This window comes from Accipiter gentilis, chromosome Z (assembly GCF_929443795.1).
Source record: "Accipiter gentilis chromosome Z, bAccGen1.1, whole genome shotgun sequence".
NCBI classification, from domain to species: domain Eukaryota; kingdom Metazoa; phylum Chordata; class Aves; order Accipitriformes; family Accipitridae; genus Astur; species Astur gentilis.
This window is the reverse complement of record NC_064919.1, coordinates 15,113,895-15,135,596: the sequence shown is the minus strand read 5'-3', so window position 1 is coordinate 15,135,596 and position 21,702 is coordinate 15,113,895. Positions and strand designations below refer to the sequence as shown.

Genomic DNA, 21,702 nt, shown 5'->3' with positions numbered 1-21,702 from the left:
CTAACTGTTTTAACAAGATATTAAACTGTTGTATTCCCATTTTCTTTTCTTTTATGTTATTTAGCTTAACCACAAGATTTTTTCTTCAGAGTATTGTTGCAATGGAAAGGAATGTACACTCCCTGGTGGGCTCAGTTCCAATGTATTTTTAGATTGTGACTTGTATTTCATGATTTCATATCTCAAGTGTGCCAATTCCTTATAGAGACATAATGAACTGAGTTGCAGGGCAAGTGCCATAACTCTGTCACTAGCATTTCCATTATTGTCCCTTTGCCTGCTCTAGAGAGTTTCTGTGGGGGAAACTCAATCATATATATGAAAATACACATTTATTGTGTAGAGAACTGCGTAAATTCTATTTGACTAGCTGCAGAACAGGCTATATACTGTTCTATTCTAGATATTGATACTGTATACAGTATAAGCATCACTCTGTTCCCTCTCATTACAAGTATGAATATTACATGTGTAACCATAATGCTACAATATGAAGAATTCAGGAGAATGGACTCGTTGCTTTCAGAATGACACATGTGTAGAGTAAAACAGGAAAATGGACCTGTTGTCTTTCCATTTTATGCAGCAAAAATCCTCACTGTAACTGCATATCTGATAATGGATACATAATCAGGCAGTTGACAGTTCCCACTAAAGTCTGTGGTGCTACCCAAATGATTAATTCTTAGTGAGTGTTCCAGCGGCTTCTTGCCCCGAGGCTGCAGAACAGTGGTTTGATCTTCAGAAGTACTGCTCCTTCCCATGCCTTTTGTGTCCTCAATGGGAAACTGCACATTTCAACTCTTGCTCAATTTTTGGTGTTGAAAAACACATTCTGTCTTTAAAATTATTCAGACAACAACAGTAAAGGGGAAAAAGTCCTGTTTTCCAACTATAGATCCTTTGCCAAACCTCACAGTCCCTCACTGACCTCTTCTTCCTCTTTTTCTGTACTTTAACAGCTTTGGGAATTTTTGTTAAGCCTCTTTCTCACCCACCTAGCCTGATTATATTACAAGTGTTCACCGACGAGTTGCTAGCCCAAATGTTGTCAGTGTAAGCTTTTGCAGAGAAAATCTGAGAAATGGATTCAAACCCAGAAATTATTCAAAGAAACCTACCTACCGCTGGTGTGAATGTTGTGTTACTTCTGGTTAGAACAACTTCTGTCACATAGGAATCTCTCAAAAGTTTGATTACGTTAAATTCTCTGCTCCTAGGTCCACAGATACCAAGTGCAAAAAAATAATTGATTCAGAAGACATTCTTCCACCCATGGAGGTTTTTCTACAGGACAGCCAGAGGTGTGCTCAGCTCACAAGCATTCTGCCACAGGGTCACATTGACTTTCCATGGACTGTTGTCTTATCTCCTCCTCATTGCAGCCTACTTTGAAACAATGGAGTTGTCAGCCTGCATCTGCAGAGCTTTCTTGGTGATCCATCCAACACTTAAAAGACCACATTGGGTCAGAGAAAACATAAGCCAACCTTGCTTCTAACGTTCCCATAATAAAAGAAACAAATATACACTAACTGTAGCTTGGACAAATTAAAACCCTCTTTTCCTAAATTTGCCATATAATTTCAGGAGATACCAACAATGATAACTGCTCTCACTAACCTTATAAAGAAAAGGTGTCAAGTCTCCCAACAGACCAGCTGCCATGGCACAAAGTATTAGCAATACAGTGAAGTCTACTAAAAATTGGCTGAAGTGTTGAAAACTTGATTTAGTGCAGAAAATCAGCCAAAATTTCTTGCACTTTTCTGTATTTTATGGTGATCTCTGTCTTGGAACTTATCCCAGAAGCCTAATGAGGTCCAGAGACAAGCAAAATTTTTCACATAAGAGAATCTAATTTAATGGCTAGAGTGCCGGACCTTGGAAATCCCACCTTCTCATCACAACATCTCCCTGCCATATTTGCTTTTTCTACTGTGCATAACCTTAAAGTGAAAACCAAGTCAATAGTGAAATCCATAGTGGATTTTTGTGAATAACCTTCTTAGATTTTGGGAAACTTGTCTAGAGTTTCTTTCCAGTGCTGAGCTGGAGTGGTTTTTTCAATTGACACAGACTGTGCAGATCCAATGTTGCTGATCTGAGGTTTGACTGAACCCTAGGCAAAGCAGTTATTTTCTAGGCTCAGGTTGCCCATTTACTAAAAAAAAAAGGATAGTGATGCTTACCTGTCTGCATCTCAGACCTGTCAAGACTTTACAATGGAAGCATGTTTAGAAATCAGGGGTCTGGGATGTGGAAAACCCAGTGCAGCAGTTACTGCATGTGTTATTTCATGGGGTTAGCGAGGCCAGTACTTACCTTATCTGCCACCTGACTTTGTGTTCCTGGCCATAGCCAGATACAGGCAGAATACCTACAGGTGTCTGACTAACTTCCATGAGGAAATGACTAGCAGCTAGCATCTACGAGTTTCCTCTGCATTTTAGAAGAAAAACACAGGCTTGAGCCAAGTCTATTTTGACTCCAGACTGCCTTGCCTGCTCTGGAGTCATGTTTGTGCCCACCTGTGTCAACTGGGAATAACTGCCAGTCTGCAAGCAGTGACATGCAAAATTCAGATCTGACCACTGTACAGTACCTCGCAGCGGCATCTTCATGGTATGTATCCTTGTCACCTCATCCTTGAGTTTCCCTTCACAGTAATATGCTCCAATAGTTTCACTGGCCTGTTCCCTCTTCCACACCACTGTTTTGGCTGTCGGTCTCTTTGAATCTTCATTAACTTCCAGTGGTTCCCGGTGCTGGTTTGTCACATCCTCTTGGTCTCGGTCTATTGTGATAGACTCACGGGAACGCCATTTGGAAGTGATACAGATAAGTGATGTCTCGGACTTGCCCACTAGAGGGAATGAATTGATCAGTATGAGGTCCAGTGCAGCTTCCACTTTACCTAGGGAAAAAAGCAGCAAGTGAAAAAATTTTACTGCAGAGTTTGAGTACGTGGCCGATCAAATCACCAGGTAAGCTCTTTCACCCAGTAGTCAGGGTTTCTCTGGCTGGTGTCTTGCACAGCTTTTATGCAAAATAGGAAGACTGTAGATTAACTATTCTAACTACACTGACTTCAGGATTTACTTTTTATGTCATGGACAGATGGAGTTTGTTCTTCTCAGAAGAGGAAATAAGCCTTGCAAACTTGTGGAATTTCTTTTAAGAGCTGTTGCAGAAGCCCAAGGAAAACTGTGGTTTGCAGAAGCAGATAGATCTTTGGATAGTTAGACATGTACATAAATGCCTCAAATATGGTGCCTTGCTGGTAACAGGGTCAGTAGACAGTAAGTTGTCAGTTTAATGGTGTCCTTTGCATGGATTTAATATGTATGAATTGATGTAAAGCAGATATGTCTTTCAGTTATAGGTTTTGGAAGTACTTTGAATACTTGGAGTACTTTTTTCAGCTGTTTTATGAATTTGGATTAATGATTTCATAATCATTCATATGTTAACCATTCGAAGTGCTAACAGACAACAGTGAGAGCCATGGCACAATGAAACATTCCCAAGAACAAAGAGCAAGTTGGCGGCACTAGTAAAGCCATTTTTTATGAGGTTAGGTTTAAATCAATTTGAAATGGCCCCCTTTGATCAATAGAACTGCCAGAAATACATGGAAATCAAAGTTCTTTGAAAATTATAGAAGCAAGCCTAATTTAAACAGTGTCTGGCAGAGTGCTACAAATTTAGTTGTTCAAATGTGCATAGCAGGAGGGAAAGACAGCTCTCCTATAATCAACAATTTGCAAACAACAGGCGTTTCCCTTTACTTTTGAAATTCAGGGTAAGGAGAAGGGAAACTAACATTTTTTCCATCTGAAACAGGAAGAATAATTGATTTCTTTTATTCATCACATCTATTTTCCTGCTTTGGATACAAGAATATTTTGTACTTACACAAAGAGACTCAATATTTAGTGCCACTCAGCTTCCAAATGTTCTTCTGATTGGAAGGAAGGGGTATAGTCTTAGATAAGGGAGGTCAAAAGGTCTTAGTGCTGACTGCAGTCTTTGCGTGTGTCTCTGTAGTGCTGGGGCCAAGGGAGGAGGTCCTCCTCTGCTTTCAATACCAGCAACCACTCTGGGGACTGAAGTGTCTCACAGCACACTGACACTCACCACACCCAGCCAGTCTGCCACAGCTACCACCCTTTAATGTGCCAGCCCAGATAACTTGCAGTTACATAATGGAGACATTAAACCTTCTGGAAAGGATGCAACAGCCGTTAAAGTAAATATTGCATAAAGGTGCAGGTCGGAGAAGTCAATTCATCCTGCTGCACATTACAAAAATAAACCTTTGAAAAAAAGTTAAAGAGGTATGTGATAGAAATGAGGCCAGACTTGTGCATTCATTTTATAGCGCATTTATCTCAACATTTTTAGTTTTGTATGAGGAATATTTGTGCTCTTACTATAGGTATGATGTATCAGCTGAAGGCAGATGTTATTGAACAGTCCCAGCACTGAAAGCAGAGGGCTTCAGTTCATATCAGCAACGATCACATGCTAGGTAGAGATATTCTTAAAATCATAAACTGCAAGATCCTGATTTCTGCGAAAGTTTGTGGAACTCAGAGTCAAATCTCGATCCAAACTTTGTGATTTGGCATGATTATCTGTGTTGAGGTCAGGCAGGGTGCTGCAGATCAGAACGGAAATATTTTGATATTTCTGCCTAACATCCACAGGGCGCAAAGCTGCAACTATCTTTCCAATACAGAGGTATGGGCCCAAGTTGCTGGGGTCCTTCAGAGGATGGCTGCTCATCCAGGGCTCCAGCTCCATTTCTCTAGCATTTATCTGTTCCTCTAACTTCCAACAGAGATTGAAAGGTGAAAAATAACACCTCTTCTCCCCCCCTGCATCTCAACCTTTTAATACGCTGAGAAAAAGTAGTAGGAGAAGTCAGAGTTTTGAGGACTAGCTTTCATGTTGTCTTTGATCCCTGTGCAAGACGTAGCCAAGCAATATCGTATGATATTCAGGGCATTTGCTACATACTTTTCTGTTTCTTGGTGGCAACACAAATTGTGTCATCAAGGTGTAGAACAACTACAGATATATTGCTTATTTACACTTGTGATTATTCCAGATGAATCAAATTCTAGCCACTGGTGGATGGGTAGAGTTCTGATTGTCTAAATACAGGTGGGGTTTTGTCATATTAAACACTGCAGAGTAACCCAGACACCTGCATGAAGCAGATGGAGCACAGATGGAGTTTCATGACTTCCTGGAGAAACACTAGAAGGCTTTTCTGCATCTAAAAGTGAGTAATATCTATACATAAGTATGGAATCATATGCCAAGCATGATTTGGCAGCTAAGGTTTCACAGCTGGAATATAATGCAAGCAGAAATTAAAATATATCCAAGTGAAAGTTTTGCACTAAGAAAAGCTATGCTTTAGGTGTATTTTGAAAAAAACAACAACAACCAAACAAAAAAAAAGCACCCTATCAGCACATTGACTTGAAGGCAACTCACTCGTTCAACTCAGGATCTAGCAGGACTGGCATTTAAAGTCAGCCTAAGGCCTCTGAGGTGATAGGAAGGCTTTCTTTGACTCCACTGGGAGCTGCTGCCCTCAGACTGTGGAAGAGAAAAAAACCAGAAAAGTGTAAAATGCACATATGCTTTATGCTTAGGGATTCCTACAGCATCTCTTTCTGCTAATGCAACTTAAACTAACCCAACTGTCCTTGCTAAAAAGGAATTTACCTAGTCAGGCAAAACTTTGGCAAATCCTACCCTCGATGTTAATGAAGACTTCGAGTATATAAAGAACAAATAAGGACAACAGGATTTAGCTCTTTGAGAAAAGCACAGAAACCACAGACAGGAAACAGCCTGTCTCTGTATCAGTGACAGTCCTCTATGCTTCCTTGAAAAAGTCCTTTGACTCCTGCCCTGGTCCTTGAAGGACTGACCTTATCAGGAAGGCGATTTGCTGTGTGTGCAAATAGATTTTGAGAAGGGAGAGCACTTGCAGAAGGCTAATGCTGGAAATGGGAGATACCATGAGGAGAGGATTCATTGCCCAGTATTCATGACAAACACTCATTGTGGTGCAGTGCTTTGAGCCCTTCCAGCACAGAGAAAATGGCATCCTCTAAAACAGTAAGTTTAAATAATAGCACACTCACTGTAACTCAGACAGCAAAATTAATGCAGAGACCTTTGCTGTCCCTCTTGGCCCACTCTTAACTACAGGATTGTGCTCTCTCTTGCTAGGTGATACCTGGCTGTATCTTTCACAGCTTATCTAGTACATATTTGCCTGGGGAAATAGCGCTAAACAGGGAATAAGTGTGTATCACACTGTCTCTGCAGTCCCTGTGTGTTCTCATTCCCTACCATAATGCCATTCATACGGGCAGACAGTCATCATGCTTTCTGTACTGTGTTGCACCAGCAAAACTCAGCCAGGACCAGCTGGAAGAAACAGTTCTCAGAAATTCCGTGGAACACATCCCAGGCACAGGTCTGCTCAGAGAGCAAGAAAGTCTCCAATAAAGTTGAAAATATCACTTCCCTAGATCAGAATTGGTGCTAGACATCAGTTCGGGAATAAAACAATGCAGCAGTCTCAAGCTGAGATAGTTTAATGCCATAGATGAGTACACACAGCAAGTCTTACGAGAATAGAACAGTGTTATGACTTGTCCTTTCATCTCAGAAAGTCCCTGCCCAAATACTTTCATATTTATGCCGTTAATCCTTCTCTGGTCCCCAGGAAAACTTGGAAATAATCAACAATTTCTGCCTAATGTGAAATTTTGTCTTTGCAAAATTGTCTGTTAATTGGAAAAGTGTTAAATACTGTGGAGTAGCTAACACTCCTCTACCATAGCAAGTAGCCAGAGTGTTCAGCTCCATCAAAGTGAAGGATAACTATACCCCACCACCGCCCAAACACGTAACTAATCATTAGTCCATATTTGCAAGGTGTATTGAGAATGCAAAGTTCTGAGTAACTGTTTTAGCTATTAATTAATACTTAGTAGTAGTGGAAGGAAAGAAATTGCTTAGACATTACACATCTAATCGTGTATTTATTTTCCTTATATTTGTAGAGCTTTATTATTAATTGCTTGAAGTGATTATAAGCTGGAAGACCTTCCCTTGACATTTGGAGCATAACAGAGGAAAAAGAAGAGCTGTCGTAAGAGGTAAGTGGAAAGATCAATATTTTTAAAGTACTAATTATTTAAAAGAAGAGGAGAGGGGAGAAAATTCCAGTAAATTCCACCCCCTTTTTCATCAGGTGAAGCAAGGGGAATAAAAGTTTTTGTAATTTGAAATGCTTAGGCAGTTCTTATTTTTTTTACTGTTATTGCTTGGAATACAAATTATTTCTGCCTCTTAACTACCTGGGAATACGAATGTAAAACATATAGATACTATGCTAGCCGGAAAAATATAGAATTTGTGCTTAGATTAGGTTTGGTGTTATGCTGAAAGTAAAACAGCCAATTGTATATAACACCCACTGCAGGATTTAAAAATAATTTTGAGACTGATGGAAATCTATGTCCCAGACTGTCAAGTCATCAACCCCTCCACCTTCACATCTCTTAAAAAACAACATCAAGCACTCTCCCTGCTTGAAAAAATAAGGTTTTGATTTAGAACAAACCTAACTTGCTAAATAGCCTGCACCTCAGCATTTCTCATTGTGTCTTGTTTTGTAGTTACAAGTTCAGCTGTAACCCCCTTAAATGTATTTTTCACTATAAAATCACACACCAGATTAAAAGAATTTAACTAATCTATTTAAGAATACAAGTGGCAATCATTTAAGAAATTATGCTGAAAAAGCATAGCATTTGATTAATTCTCAGTGAAGTACTGAATAAAATGTTTTGACTTTTTTTTTAAAAAATTAACTTTTTCACTAATTTTGAAGATAATCAGGATAGAAATAATTCAAGTGAAATATGAAGAAATTAACAAAATAGAAACCCAATCCTCATATAGTGTTTCCCTTTAAAAAAAAAAAAAAAAAAAAAAAAAGAAGAAGAAGAAGAAGAATTAAAAATGGAGTACTTCTTACTTAATATTAAAACTAGTCAGAAACTAACCAAAACATTAGCTGTTTGGTGATATTTTTCATGTGGAGAGTGGAACATATACTCCACCACAATTTGGTAATTCTGTGCACTCAGCATTTCTCTTATCAATCTTGGTTACTTTTTGTTCATTCTCCAAAAAATTAAATTGGGTGCGCTTTGAAATCACATATTCACTTTATGGGCTCAGTAGTCTCTTAAAGTCCTGGAAACTTCATCTGGGATGCAAAGATAGAAGCAGCCCAGGTAATTTCTCCCAGTGAGTCAAGTTCTCTTCTACCAGATCAGTCCTCCACAGAAAAACAAGGCTGATGTTATTATTACTGAAACAGATTAAGATTCTCTGCCACATGGCAGCAGCAGCAGGGCAAAAAGGGAGAGAGACAGAAATGCTGCTGAAAAACAGCTCATAAATGAGGAAAAAGTCAGGTTTTCCAATAAAACCTTTCTTGTTGTCCATGGAAAGAATCTTACTGTTTGTATCTTATGTGATGCTACTGGGCAGCTGTGGGACAGCTCAAATACCGAGACCTCATGCCCTTAGAAACAGGGCGTTATTTGTGGAGAGAAGGTAGTGTGAAGCTAATAAGAGACAAAAAATTAGTGACAGAACATCACTTTGCTACTTTGCAGTAGTGGGAAGACCAGAGCACAAGTGTGAAAAATAAAATAGTCTGTCAAAGCTACTAGGGTTAATGGTTTCTTACGGGCCCTTGTGTACCTCTGGAGCAGTTGAAGGAAACACAACTGCCTTCTTGTAAAATAAAGTGTGATTTTTCTCTACATTTCAATTGTTTCATAACCCATAAAAGCAATCTTTTAAGATGTAAATGCTAGAAGAGAAACACTGGTGCATCTTGGTTGGGGGTTTCCCAGCAAGGGTGCCTAAATGTGTGTGTGTAAGCAACCAAAATGTAGAAAGATGCTTTCTCATGACTTCTCCTTAGGCCTGGTTGACCATAAGCAAGTAAAGCAGAAAACAACATATCAGCAGAAATTGCTCGTTGAACAATCAGCTGATGATGTGCTAGGCAATGCTGAAAAAGGATGAGGAAAAGTGGGAAAGCTTGAGTAGGATAGGCTTGTAGTTCAACGACATCTGGCTGGATTTGCAGCTTGCACAATACGGGTACTACTGTCAAGAAAGTACTTGCAAGCAAGAATAAATATGTCCATAACAAGGGTGGTCCTTGTAAGTTGCGTTATGAGGCTACTATGTACACTGTATATGTGTAATGTATGTTGTTTATGCGTAATGTATGTTGTTTATGCACATGTGCCAAGATGAAGTATGCAAACTAACATAGGTAACCAACTAGTCTTCATAGGATACATCAGTACATACAACACACACAAGGCTAACAGTCTAGAAGTGTCTCTGAGCATTGGCTGCTGGATGGATGTACTCTTAATACGTTCTTGCCTGTACAGTAGCGTACCCTCACTTTGCCACTTACTGAATTTTCTGAGCAGAGTGGTGGGAGGTGTTTCTGGTGCTAATCACGCTTTTTGACTAATGAGGCTAAGGTCCCTGACCACTGGGAAACCTTCTTGTTCAGAAAATAATACAAGAAAAAATCACCAGAACTATCAGAAGTGCAGCTGGAACTGTGTTGTTGAGGGAGACTTGTTACGCTCCAAAGGGGAAATTAACCAAGCCACTTCATTAGACAGGCTGACATAATGCAAAAAGTAAATAAAACCCAGGCAATCAAAATATCAACCTTGAGGCAAAAAGTTTACATATATCACCCTTGAATATAGAAATGTTGTTTGTGTCTTTCAAAAATCCTTTCACAACTTAGGAAATGCCTAATATATTCACACCCTAAAAGTGTTTGCATTTCCTAGTGATGAATTTAAAAATTAATTTTGGTGGGTTTTTTTACTTCTTTATGATATGACCCTTGTTTAAAATTGTTAGTGCATGTTCTTAGTTTGGGTGTTAGTTGGAGAACAGTTATCAAATCTGCACCCTAAAAAATGATCAGCATTTTAAACTCCTTACAGGAAAGTCTCCAGTTCAGACTCGAGCTGGTTCTTTGCTATGTGTCTCCACTGAAATCACAGCGGAACACCATCCTAAATGTGATTTTGCCATTAGCACAGGGTAGATAATGTCTCTGGAAGACACTTCTTCATCTCAATTTCTCTAAGATTTTCATCCCTCCAGTCCCAGATAGATCTTGCATCACAGTAGGAGCTGACCATGGAACTATATGTCTGTCTCATACAGGTGGTAGGTGCATCCATTTTTGGTTCATTTCTTCTGCGCCTACCCAACACCCTCCACACCACAATGACTTGGTTTTCCATGGAGAGGCAAACAGGGGGTTTTGTGTGTTTAAGAGATGTGTCTGGGCCAAGCAGGCTCAAGTCTGTGTGACCAACACAGAGCAGGTTTCCAACCCAGGTAATTCTCACTGTGGGCACATGAAGGACCAACTCCACACCTTCCCTGTCCTAAAGCCAGCTGCTCAGCTGCAGTCAGTCTTTCTGACTTCTCTGTTCCCTCTTGTCCACCTAAAGCCTTCCAGATGATGAAATTTTTGTGGGTATCAGACCATCTCTGCAAAATGTAACAGCTTTGTTTTTTTCCCTGAAATGAAATTTCAGCAAAAACCTAATCCATCCAAGCAACTTAATTATGACTAAATACCCAAAAAATCTAGTATACATGTGTATATATATATATATGAAATATGTATCTAAAACAATAGCATATGTTAACACTTGTACATGTGGTGTGATTTCATTTCACCCTTTTAGATTTGATTCCTCTGGGTCTGATGCAATGCCTTTTCACTCCTGACTATTCCCAGCTGCTGAAATGACCTTTGGGAGCACAGACTTCCTGAGAGCTACTCTACCTCTCACTAGGTCTGTCCCAGGAACACACCAAAAGCAAACTCTAAAGCTAAAAAATAGAAGAACTGGAGAGAATCAGCCCACTTTTGTAATTCCACTTAGGGTAGGTACACAGAGCTGCCTGCACAGGCTGAAGCTGTTCGTTTTGGCTTCTAGCTGCAGAGTCAGGGAGCGATGATTTAGGTCACAGCTGGAACTTTTTTCTTTGCAAACGTATAGCAAACAATGTAACTAAAACAGAAAAGCTTTCTTTCTCCCATAAAACAGATCCATCGATTTTGTAGTCATGATTGTCGTAAGAGAACATCTCAAGAAGAGCTACATCTTAAGAAAAGTCTAAATTCCATGTAAATTTCAGACTCATGAAAAAGGCACCAGGGTACTGTTCCCTTTGGGTAAATAACCTATGTGTTGTAGGCAGATGCAATTGCTGTGTCTCACAAACCGAATACACTTCAGGAACAAGGAATGAAATCCATTTGCAAGTTCCTCTTGCAAGTCACATCAGTAGTTTGATAATTCAAGTGTCTGAAAGGTTGTGTGTCGGTGTAATGTCTAATCAGCATAGTTTTGAAATACTGGAGATTAAAAGTTCCAACATGGTTTCTGTCCACAGCTTTGGCTGTGGGAGGCTCAAAACCCCAGCACTGCAGCTGTAGAATGGACTGTTTGAACTTCAGGTGCCATTTTGGTCTGAGAACAGCATATTTGAAGGTAATCACACAAGCCTAGTCCCTTTAATTATGGAAAGGATGACATTCATATTCACAGTCACAGGCATGTGTTAACCAGAGGTTAATACAGGTTTTCTTTAGGTTAAGTTAAGCGTCACAAGAGAAAAGCAAGTCTTGAAACAGAATTATTAGAATAGTTGAGTCTAACTAAAAATTATGATTTCCTGTAGTTTTGAAAAGCCTACAACATCATAGTGGTGCTTGTGTTAAAAGCTGCTTAACTTTCTAAATATGTAAATGAGCCACATAATTATGATAATAAATACCATTTGTGGGTTTTTTTTCATAACACCTACTGATCCCAAAGAAAATGCAACCATCAATAGGGATGATAGAGAGCTATTAATGGATGCCACTGCACTGTTAACTCCACTTTTACCCTTCTTAAAAGGCTAATATAACCTTTTGAGTCTTTTACCATATATGGTTCCAACAGCTAAATCACACACACACACACACAAATAATCCAACATTTTTAGAAACCCAATGGATCTAAGATTATTGGAGAGCAAAGCTATAGCATAGAACATTCTTTCTGTCTTGGAGAATGGGGACATTTGACAATGTATTTGTTTCCTGCCAGAAATAGTTGAAGAAATGTGCTTAAAACTGGTTTTAATTGTTGCTGGTTTCCACAAATCTCTTGCTGATGGTGGCCATCTTGCTAAAATAAGGTTCACACATGAACATTTCTGAGTTAGCACACTGTGAGAAGCTGCAAGCAAATTTTCAGACCATCTGAGGATGTTGTTAAGAGGGAAAAGGCAAGTTCTGACACTCATTACTTGCTTTGTCCCCAGCCTTCCAAGGGAATAGGTGACTCTGCAGCTCTTCTTTGGTCAGGATTTAACAGACTGTACCTAGCCACAGCCTTGGGGTTTGAATACATACTTCAGGATGGATGCCAGGATCAGTTTGACTCTACAAAATGTTGAGTGGAGTAGAATCAACCAAAAGAAAAACATGTGGCGATGCTCAGTCTAGTTTCAAGAACCTCCACAGGATTAAAATCAACCCTTTGTCAGTTTAATTGAACATTTGCTATGGCAAGCAGTGACGATCTATACAGCGCAAAAGTGAGCATTTGTATATATTTCGAACATTACCATCCAAATCAGATCTTTAGCTCTAGCTGCAAATGAAGTACTGTTATTAGGAAAAAAAGAAACCCCAAAAAACTAAAAAAGAGACATTAAATCAAAGGCCATTTCTCTTAACAGGAGCCAAACCGATGGTCTTCACCTTGGAAAAGGGTGGAGTGGAGTTTGTGCCTACCCAGCACCACGCCCAGAGAAGCCTATGACCATCGGAGACAAGGTTACGCCAGTTCACTGCCTGTGCTGAGCGTACAGCCTCCCTGCTCAGGGAATGTCATTCCTGCTTTCCTGAACTCCGCCTGCAGTATCTGAGGAAAGCAGGCTCGCATTGTCTTCCACAGCTCGCCCCAGGAAACATGATATCATTCTCAAACAAAAGCGGGAAAGCTGACAGATCTATTGAGATGGGTGTGACTACGGCACACACCTCGCTGGTCAGCCCCTGTGGAAAAGGCAGTGACTGGCAGCTCTTCAGTGCCGACCTGTCCGCACTGCCCACGTTTATAGCTGACCTCTGCAGCTGGCTTTTGTTTCTCCTGTGCTTGTGGCTTAATGAACGTTGCTTGCTTTCTGCGTCAATTAGCTGTGTGTTACCACGCAGAGAAACAGGAGACACAAGGAAAAAAGAGCCGGGGTCACTGGACTTTCTTTTCTTCTCCATCCATGATGCTTACAGCACCAGATATGTCCTTAAAGTGAAAAGCTGGAAGTGATCTGAAGGCTAAGTAGGTTGAACCAATGTGCAGCTAAACAATCAAGAAACTTAAGCCACGAAAGAGGAATTGGTAAACACTATGCAGCCTATTGCAGCAATGGCTAGGTAAGAGTACTTCCAAACACACATTCAACAGATCTTAAACCTTTTTTTTTTTTTTTTTTTTTCCTTTTATAGATGCCAAAAGTAACATCTCAAACTCATTTGTCCATAATTTCACTTAGCTATTAGCATGCGGCTAATCAAGAAGATCTCGAAACTGTAAAGCAGGTTACACAGCAATGAGGACTTCTGCCTTTTCTTGCTACTTTCTGGTTTTCATTGCAGCACAATCTGCAGCACATTGCCTTTTTACTGTGAAATGGACTGGAACAACCTATGCGTATCTCAATGATATGGTTAGAAGTGAGTTAAGAGTCTAAGGTTACTGTGTGAGTTGTATTTCTCTTTTGCAGTTTTTGCTTGGTACGTTACCCAGGAGAAACTGTCTAGAAAATCAAAGTATGGATGGTGAAAGCAATACTCAAATGCTGAGCAACTAAGAATCTGGGGGAAGAGTGCAGGCTTCCTCAGGGCTCTGCTTGTGGTAGCGTCAGAAAAGCATCTCTAACATTAATGCTCTGAATACTATAAACTAAATTTGCATTAGTATAATCTTACTCTGTAACTTCCCATAGATGTCTCTTATGACTAACTTCTGACGTGTTGAACTAACAGCATTTGCTGATAATACTGATTCATTCTTTAGCTGCATGTGAAGTGTTATTAATTGATCTCATATAATGTGCATTTTTCTGTCCTTCTTGTCCACTGACTTTCATCTAGATTTCTGTTGTGGAATGTTGCCTAAAAACCTGTCTGAAATCAGATACTGAAATATCTAGAAACAGCAACATTTCCTGCTGCACAACCAGTTCATAAAGTCAGCCAGAGAAAAACTCAATACTTAGTATGTATTTAGAGCAGAAATTCTTGGGGAAAGACTTCAATGGTTTCAAAGTAATGAGATTTATGAAAAAGTTAATACCATTAGACAGAAGACAAACCCTGTTGCAATGTGCATTATGTGTCAACAAGTGACTTCAACAATTAAAAAGAGGTAGCAGCAGATTCTAGATGTAGCTAAATGCTCCCCAATAGTTTGGCCACAGTCCTGCCCTCACTCACTGTAAGAGCACTGCACAGAGATAAGTGGACTCACTGAAACAAACACAGGTACTTAAATCAATAAATATAAGTGCTGGAGTAAGGAATAGGGAGTCATGCGTTTTGTCTGCACATTGCATGAGAAACAAGAAAGTCATGACAGGTCGACTACAGATATTAAAGCAAAGGCTTACCTGAAATCATCAGGCTGAATCCATAGAGAACTAGATGTGCTAAAGGGTCCATGCTTTCCAAAATATATCCATCCAGTTCTTACAGTTGCTCATGGAGTATCCTTTTCTTGGGGCACACGTTTACCAGTTACTCTTCTGCATGATATGCTGTTTACAAGTCACAGGCAAGAAATTGTAGCACTGGCACAGACTGGAACAGTCTCATTGCTGTCTGAGTACAGGGAGTTTAAGTTCCTTTTTCCTGTTTCCTTTGTAGATTAGGATGGGAAAGGCAGGATCTTAAAGGCATTTTTGTATCAGCGGGACTGCAGGGCAGTGCAAATCCCGTCCATCCAGCAATACATCAAACCAGTTATCTGGAGCTGCTGGAGAAGCAGGGGCTGCTGTTGGTCACAGTCAGCAAAATAGGAACAATGATGGCATCCTGCAGTAGGCGGGAGAGTGCAAGTAAAAAGTCCTCCCTCCACCTAGGTACAGTAGGTTGAAACTGTCATCCCCTTCACAAAGGGCACATCTGCTAATTTCTCAGGGCACTGTCATCTTTTCCCTTATTTATTTAATCCACGTGTCAGCTGCCGGCTGCAATGCATCTCAGCACACAGTAATAAAAATATGAAGTAAACAGTAACAAACCAACCAGCTGAATCCAGTACAGACCAAAGCCAGCCACAACCCAGCAAACTACTCCATTAATTCATGTGCTTTACTGGAAACAATTTTTCTCTACTATTGGCAATTGGAAACAGACTGAAAACTTGTTGCAATAATAAATTGCACCCAGAGTTATTATGACTTTCGTGGGACCAAAATGCCACATCACTCAGGGGGGTCTCAAAACTCAGAAGCTAACACAAAATATGAAAAAAACAAAAATACAAAGAAGACCACAAAGAATTAATGAAATAAATGGAAAGGCAGCACCCAGCTATATAAACAGAATTGCATATAAAGGCTAATCTCATTTACCACTTGACTAAATATAACTCATGACAATGTAGCATTTGAAAGTCCTGTAGGTCTGCCAAGATGCTAACACCCAGAATGACTTTTACAGAAGTATAGAAAAGCAAATGTTCAGCATCATTTTGGAAATGGGATATGGGTTGATCCTACTTTGATTTAATTTCCTTAGGAAGACCTCTTAGCCTTCGACTGGTGTAGATTTCACAGAGGAAAGCCTTTACACCCAAGATCTATTGCTGTGTGGACAGAGGGTGTCACCTACAGCAGACTTCAATGCATTAACCCAGAGCTGCTCCTTTCATGCCATCTCTGCCCCTCTTCCCCCCCCCCCCCCCAAAAAAAAACACCCACCCCTCACCAAACAACCCAACCAAACCCAAAAAACCAAAACCTGAAAGCCAAACCAAGTAGGAACTTAAACTGAAAATACCCTCTGGGTGCAAAAACACAGCTTGAGGTCCAAACAACACTAAAAATCCATTTTGAGGCTTAAAGGAGACAGAATGTAAGATATTTACCTGGTCTATTCCAGAATTAAATGCACATGTGTATTTTGTCCACCTTTGCTTCTTGAGAACATTTTCTTCTACTCCTAGGCACGAAGAGGCAGTGATTATCCACACTCCAATTGCATGCTAGCCTTTATAAGCCTGATGGTATAGGCCCCTCCAATATCAGAACATGTAGAGTATTCCCAGATAGTAAGTATTATCATAATTTCTATCTAGTGGATTAACTCTGTTCTGTTGCTCATTTAACCTACTTCTAACAAGGCCTATCCTCAATTTTTTCTCAGTGTCTTTTGATGTGCTGGGGGGGGGGGGGGGGGAGGGGGATGTTATACAACTTCAGTCAACTCTCCAGATTGTTATCACGAGCGTAGAGGTGTTTTTAAACTTTTCCCTTAAATCTCACTCGCCTGGGCATAAGCAGGTCACTGAGGATAAATGTATCATGTCTCCATTTTTGATGCACCTAAATGCAAAGCAATGCGTATGGACTGCTGCTGATACTGACTTTGCAGTATAACAGGCCGGGTCAGCTGTTCACTATTTTTTGAAGAATCAGCTTGTGCCTACTGACCATTTCGTCTGCCATGACAAGCTAGCTATCTCCAGGATGAGAGCGGACAGCCTAAATTTACAATACTCCACAAACACAAGAAGGTTGCAAAGACTTGCTTGAGCCAGAAGAGAGCAAATATGTACTTACTCAAGTCAGAATTTAGTTGGAATACAGCCTCAGCAGGATCATGTGTTTTGTGTTTCACTATATAATTTCATTTTTGAAGAAATAAAGAATAGCATCTATGGTTCAGCAAATATTTAAGTACTTTTTAATGTGTAATAAGTGTTTAAACTTAGATCCGTTTTTATTTGGAAAGCTTTCAAGTGCCAGTTTGATTATTGCTTCCACTGATGTCAAAATTAACCACATGATAAGCTTTTGCGAGAATGTGGAATTTAAAGGCTTTCACTGTTCTGGCTTATTCTTACTCATATTTAAGTGTCTGCCAGCCCTTCCTTCCACATTTTCATCTTCATATTTCACATTATTAGAATATGAGTCTTCCTAAAAGTAGGTCGTATCAATTTTCTGTCCTGTGAACTAAAAACTGCATGATCTGACCAACCCTCTGATTACTGAACAATACAGAAGTGCAGTAGAATTGTCTGTGCCCTCCACCAAGCAGTAACAATGTCATAGCAGGTTCCCCAAGCACAAGCCCATCTCTTGCTATCTAATCCTCAGATTGTATTAACAGATCTACAAATGAGGATCCTAAATCTCGGCCTGCATTCACTATTAAAGAGCAGAAGAATTGGAAAAAGCCTTTTGGCAAAACCAGTTTGCCAGTGAAAGACACTGGGCTAAAAGTGAGGATGGCAGGAATGGTAAAATACAATACCAAGTTACTCTAGCATCTGTTGCATGTGGGGCTAATAGAGGCTGTTGTCTGCTGGGCTGGCCAGTGATCATGCCCATGGCACGTCCTCAGGTGGGTATGTAGCTGTATTTGGGCCCCACGGACTACACCCTTTGTCTCTTCTATAGGTACTTGGAAATACTCAGAAAGACTACCCAACCCCATGTGATTTCTAAAGTGTTCCCCTCAGGAACATCGGTTTTGTTGGTGGTTAACTGCTGATTAATACATATCAGCATTCACATCTAACTTAACACCCATCACAATGGCATACATGAGTTTTAAATTAGCTACAGCAGGGAAACATATTGTCTTTCAACATGTAAATATAACCTTAGCATTAAACATGGCTTTTCATAACTCTGTTTGCTGAAGGTTAATTTTATGATATGTCAAGTGCCCTAAACTCCTGACACCAGGCTTTCCTCTTTAGATAAGCAGCATGCTTGTCTCAAGGACAATCCATTCATACACGCTGCAGTGCTTGGAAATGTGTGAGGAGGAAAAAGAAACAAAGCCACTCTGCACTTTAATCAGGTAGATGTGTTAGCAGAAAGCACATATCCTCTTGCAGTGTCTGGCTGTATTATGCTTTTTGGAAACAAGCCATTACTTTGGCCTTGACATGGTGTTAATATGTGTTAGTAGGAGGCAGTAAAGGAACTTCAGGAATTATTACTCACTGCACTCAGCTAATGTGAAGCAGAGGCTCATAAATGGCAGAGTTTTAGCTTCTTTTCTTAAACAGATCCTGTTCTCCCCTACAAAAGAGCCCATGCCACTGAGGCCAGCCACAGTTCCTAAGCCATCTATTTTGGATCACCTGGAAGTGAGCAGCCAGGTGACCATTCAGAGGACATGTGCTGTTGCTTGTCCAAGCAGCCAGGGTAAGGAATTACCCCTACACAATGCAGTGGCAGTGTAAAGGTTTCAGTGGTACATAGTTAAAGCTAAATCATACTAACATGGAAGGGACAGAGTGGAGGGGTGCGATAGTATAATAGGTGTTTGTGAGAAACTTTAGGGTGGGGTAGAAAAGATAACAGACTCTTTTCTTTGTTGCAGCTCATTCTCTTCACTTGGCAGCTGATGCTGAGGAGGTGCAGTTACTTCTTGATTTTCTACTGCCTCTCCCGCATATGCATACTCAAAATGTAAATCAGGATTGCAAGCATAACTATGACCAGGGCTTTTTTCTCAGTGTTTTTTTTTTTTCTTCTCAAAAAAAGATCTTCTCTTGGATTTTCAGGAGACCATAGCCCGGGAAACGGCTGAATATTGAGCAGTCTACAGAGCAGCCTTAGCCAAAGGGTGCTGTTGCTTTCCTGTCTTCCTTGCTAGTGAAATGAAAAGGAATTTACTACAATGGACTTAAACACAGGATCTCATGGGAATCTCAGGTTTCTTTCAAGGGGAAGGTTCAGCTGATTAAACAACACAGGAGTACTTCATAGCCTCTGTATCAGTCAAGTCATTGTGAAGGACATCAGGCTGTTTGACTAAGGTCTATACTCTGGAAACTTTTACTTTACGAGACACTTGTATTTTGCTGAAATACACTTCATGTAGATTTTAGAATGGCCTGTTGTCACCAGAATGACAAAAAAATAGTTTTTGTTTCCCAACTCTTTGCCAACAAAAGGGACAGAGAATATTTTAAAAGGAGGAAGAAAGTGTGAGAACTGAAGTTAAGAGTCAGCAATGGTGATGGCCACTGCTGACGTCAAATGCGTATATGAAGTCACATGAGTGAGAAGTAAGCAAGCTAGTTATATCCCACTTAGTTTGTATGAAAAGGACAAACTGCATCCTTGTCATTGCTTTTTGAGCCCATTGTTTTCCTACTTTAGAGCATGTCTGCTCTGTTTTATAAAAGATCTGCTAAAACTTGATTCTGAACATGTGCTAAATTAACAAAATCATGTTTTTGTTTCTCTGCCAAGATTGGATCAGGTTGTGGGAGCACAAATCTAAGTGATGTTAATACTCCTGCTACCCCAAAGTCAAAAGCAGTCTGGAGATAAATGAGATTCTCCAGCCTGAAAGAGGCGTCATCCAACAGAAGGTAAGCAGAACTCGTACAGAAGCTACAGAGTTCACAATTTTTCTCCTCTCTATGCTGTTACTGCTTTTCTACTTAATTTTACTACAATATATTTTGAAGGATGAATAAGTCTGTATATTTATGTTTAATGGTAACGACTGTATATCCAAATGTCTTTAAGATATTAACATTGAATCACGCCAAATGATGCACAGCAATAAAAATATGACTGCCTAAAGTAGCCCAGCATTAACAAGACAAATTTCATATCTGTGCAATTTGGGGAGTTAAAGACTAATTGCATAAGCCACTTAATGCACGTGAAATTTGCAGATCTGACTTTTGCTTCCAAGGACCAGGAAACAAGTCATGCCAATTAGATCGCAGGGTTAGTGTTTTCATCCATTAAAGTTACAAAAATTCCTTCTTAAAATCCTGTTTGCAGGACCCACTATCTTCCACTGAATTAATCTCACATTGTTAATATGATTCTAATGGTAATTTTTATTTGATGACTGCATCATTTAACTTTAATCAGCATTCAATAAGTTCAACTTAGTGATAAATTTGCTATCATCTACCTGGCTGTGCTTCCAAATTTATATCACACTGGGATTGGCTAAAATCTTATACTGATATAGGACAGCCACATGCACACTGTTGGTGAGCTGCAGTGTAAAACAGTTCCTTCTCTTGAACACCCCAGCTTTAACTTCAGTCTTCTCTCTGTGTGAAAGATTTCTAAATGGCATTTTTTTGTGTATGTGTTTGAACAATATAATTTCAGCAATTCTTGAAATATGGAAGTGTGAAAGACATGCACATCTCATCTTGAGGTGAGAAGTTAAAATGTAGATTTGCATACAGTTAAAGAACTTCAGTAACTTTCAGCTCAATAATCCTAAAAAATTATTAAATACAGCAAACTTGAACACAAAACCAAGCCATTAAACACCCTCTCTTCCTTTAATTCAGAAGATGAAGAAGGAAGAGGAAGGATACTGAAAATTTGAAGGCTTTATTTGGAATTTTTTTTCTTATGCGTAACTGTTGGAGTGACTGATACTACTGATAATTTCTGCTATAATAATTAACTTTTTTTTCTTTTTCTTTCTAATTTTCAGAGGTGCTGAGTACCTCTCACCCCACTTGAGATAGTATTTGTGGGTAAACACATGTTGTATGTTGGAGACAGAGGTCTTGCACCTTACTCATCCTTTGCTGCACAGCAGAAATCTTGAGCCTGATCCAAAGATACCAGTGGTCAGTGAATCAAGCTCAGTCACTTTAAATGAATGTAGCTTTCAAGGAATTAGCTCTACAAGAGGAAACAAGAGAAGATCATTTTACATTTCTGGCGCCTTTTTTTTTTTTTTTTTTTTTTTTTCCCAAATGTGGGAGGCTTCCTCCATTTCACACATTTGGCATATTGTCCAGTTAGTGCTCCTTCCTGAAGAGAGAACCTGCAAGTGTAGACTGCATGTCAGGGCAAGGAACATTTCTTTCTCTGCTCCAAACTTCTGCCAATTCCAATGAATGACTGATCAAAGATGGGGGTTGAATTCGGATAATCTCTGCAGTTAAGAAATGCTTAGAGGCTTCCTTCCTCTTTGTCAAAGAAGAAAAAGTTGACAACTATTTTTTTTGGGAGTAATTCAGTTCCCCCTCCCAGTGATGAACCCGGCAAGCATTGCTCTGGCTGGAGTTGTCACCTACAAAATATATATAGCGTTCAGCATTCAGCTAGTATTCACCGTTGTGCTTGTGTTCAAGTGAACTCCCACTTTATGATCTCTTTCAGAATCCAAGCGTTTTTTTCACTCCAGACAATTGCTACATCCAACCCACCCAGATGCCTTATGAGCCATGTTTCCGAGGAGTTCACTCAAAGCAGATACTTTGCAGAATAGTTATAAAG

At 39.8% G+C, this 21,702-nt stretch overlaps 1 protein-coding gene across 1 annotated transcript in view; it reads right to left on the bottom strand.

Moving 5' to 3' along the window:
* The window catches only part of TEK (TEK receptor tyrosine kinase), a 41,188-nt gene extending 26,001 nt beyond the window's left edge, over positions 1-15,187 (bottom strand). Inside the window, exons 1-2 of the mRNA XM_049794882.1 lie at positions 14,851-15,187; positions 2,606-2,917 (exon numbers count right to left, since the gene is read on the bottom strand). Coding sequence (XP_049650839.1) covers positions 2,606-2,917; positions 14,851-14,902 — 364 coding nt within the window. The 5' untranslated portion in view covers positions 14,903-15,187. The remainder of the gene's footprint in view (positions 1-2,605; positions 2,918-14,850) is intronic.
* Positions 15,188-21,702: the final 6,515 nt, after the last annotated feature.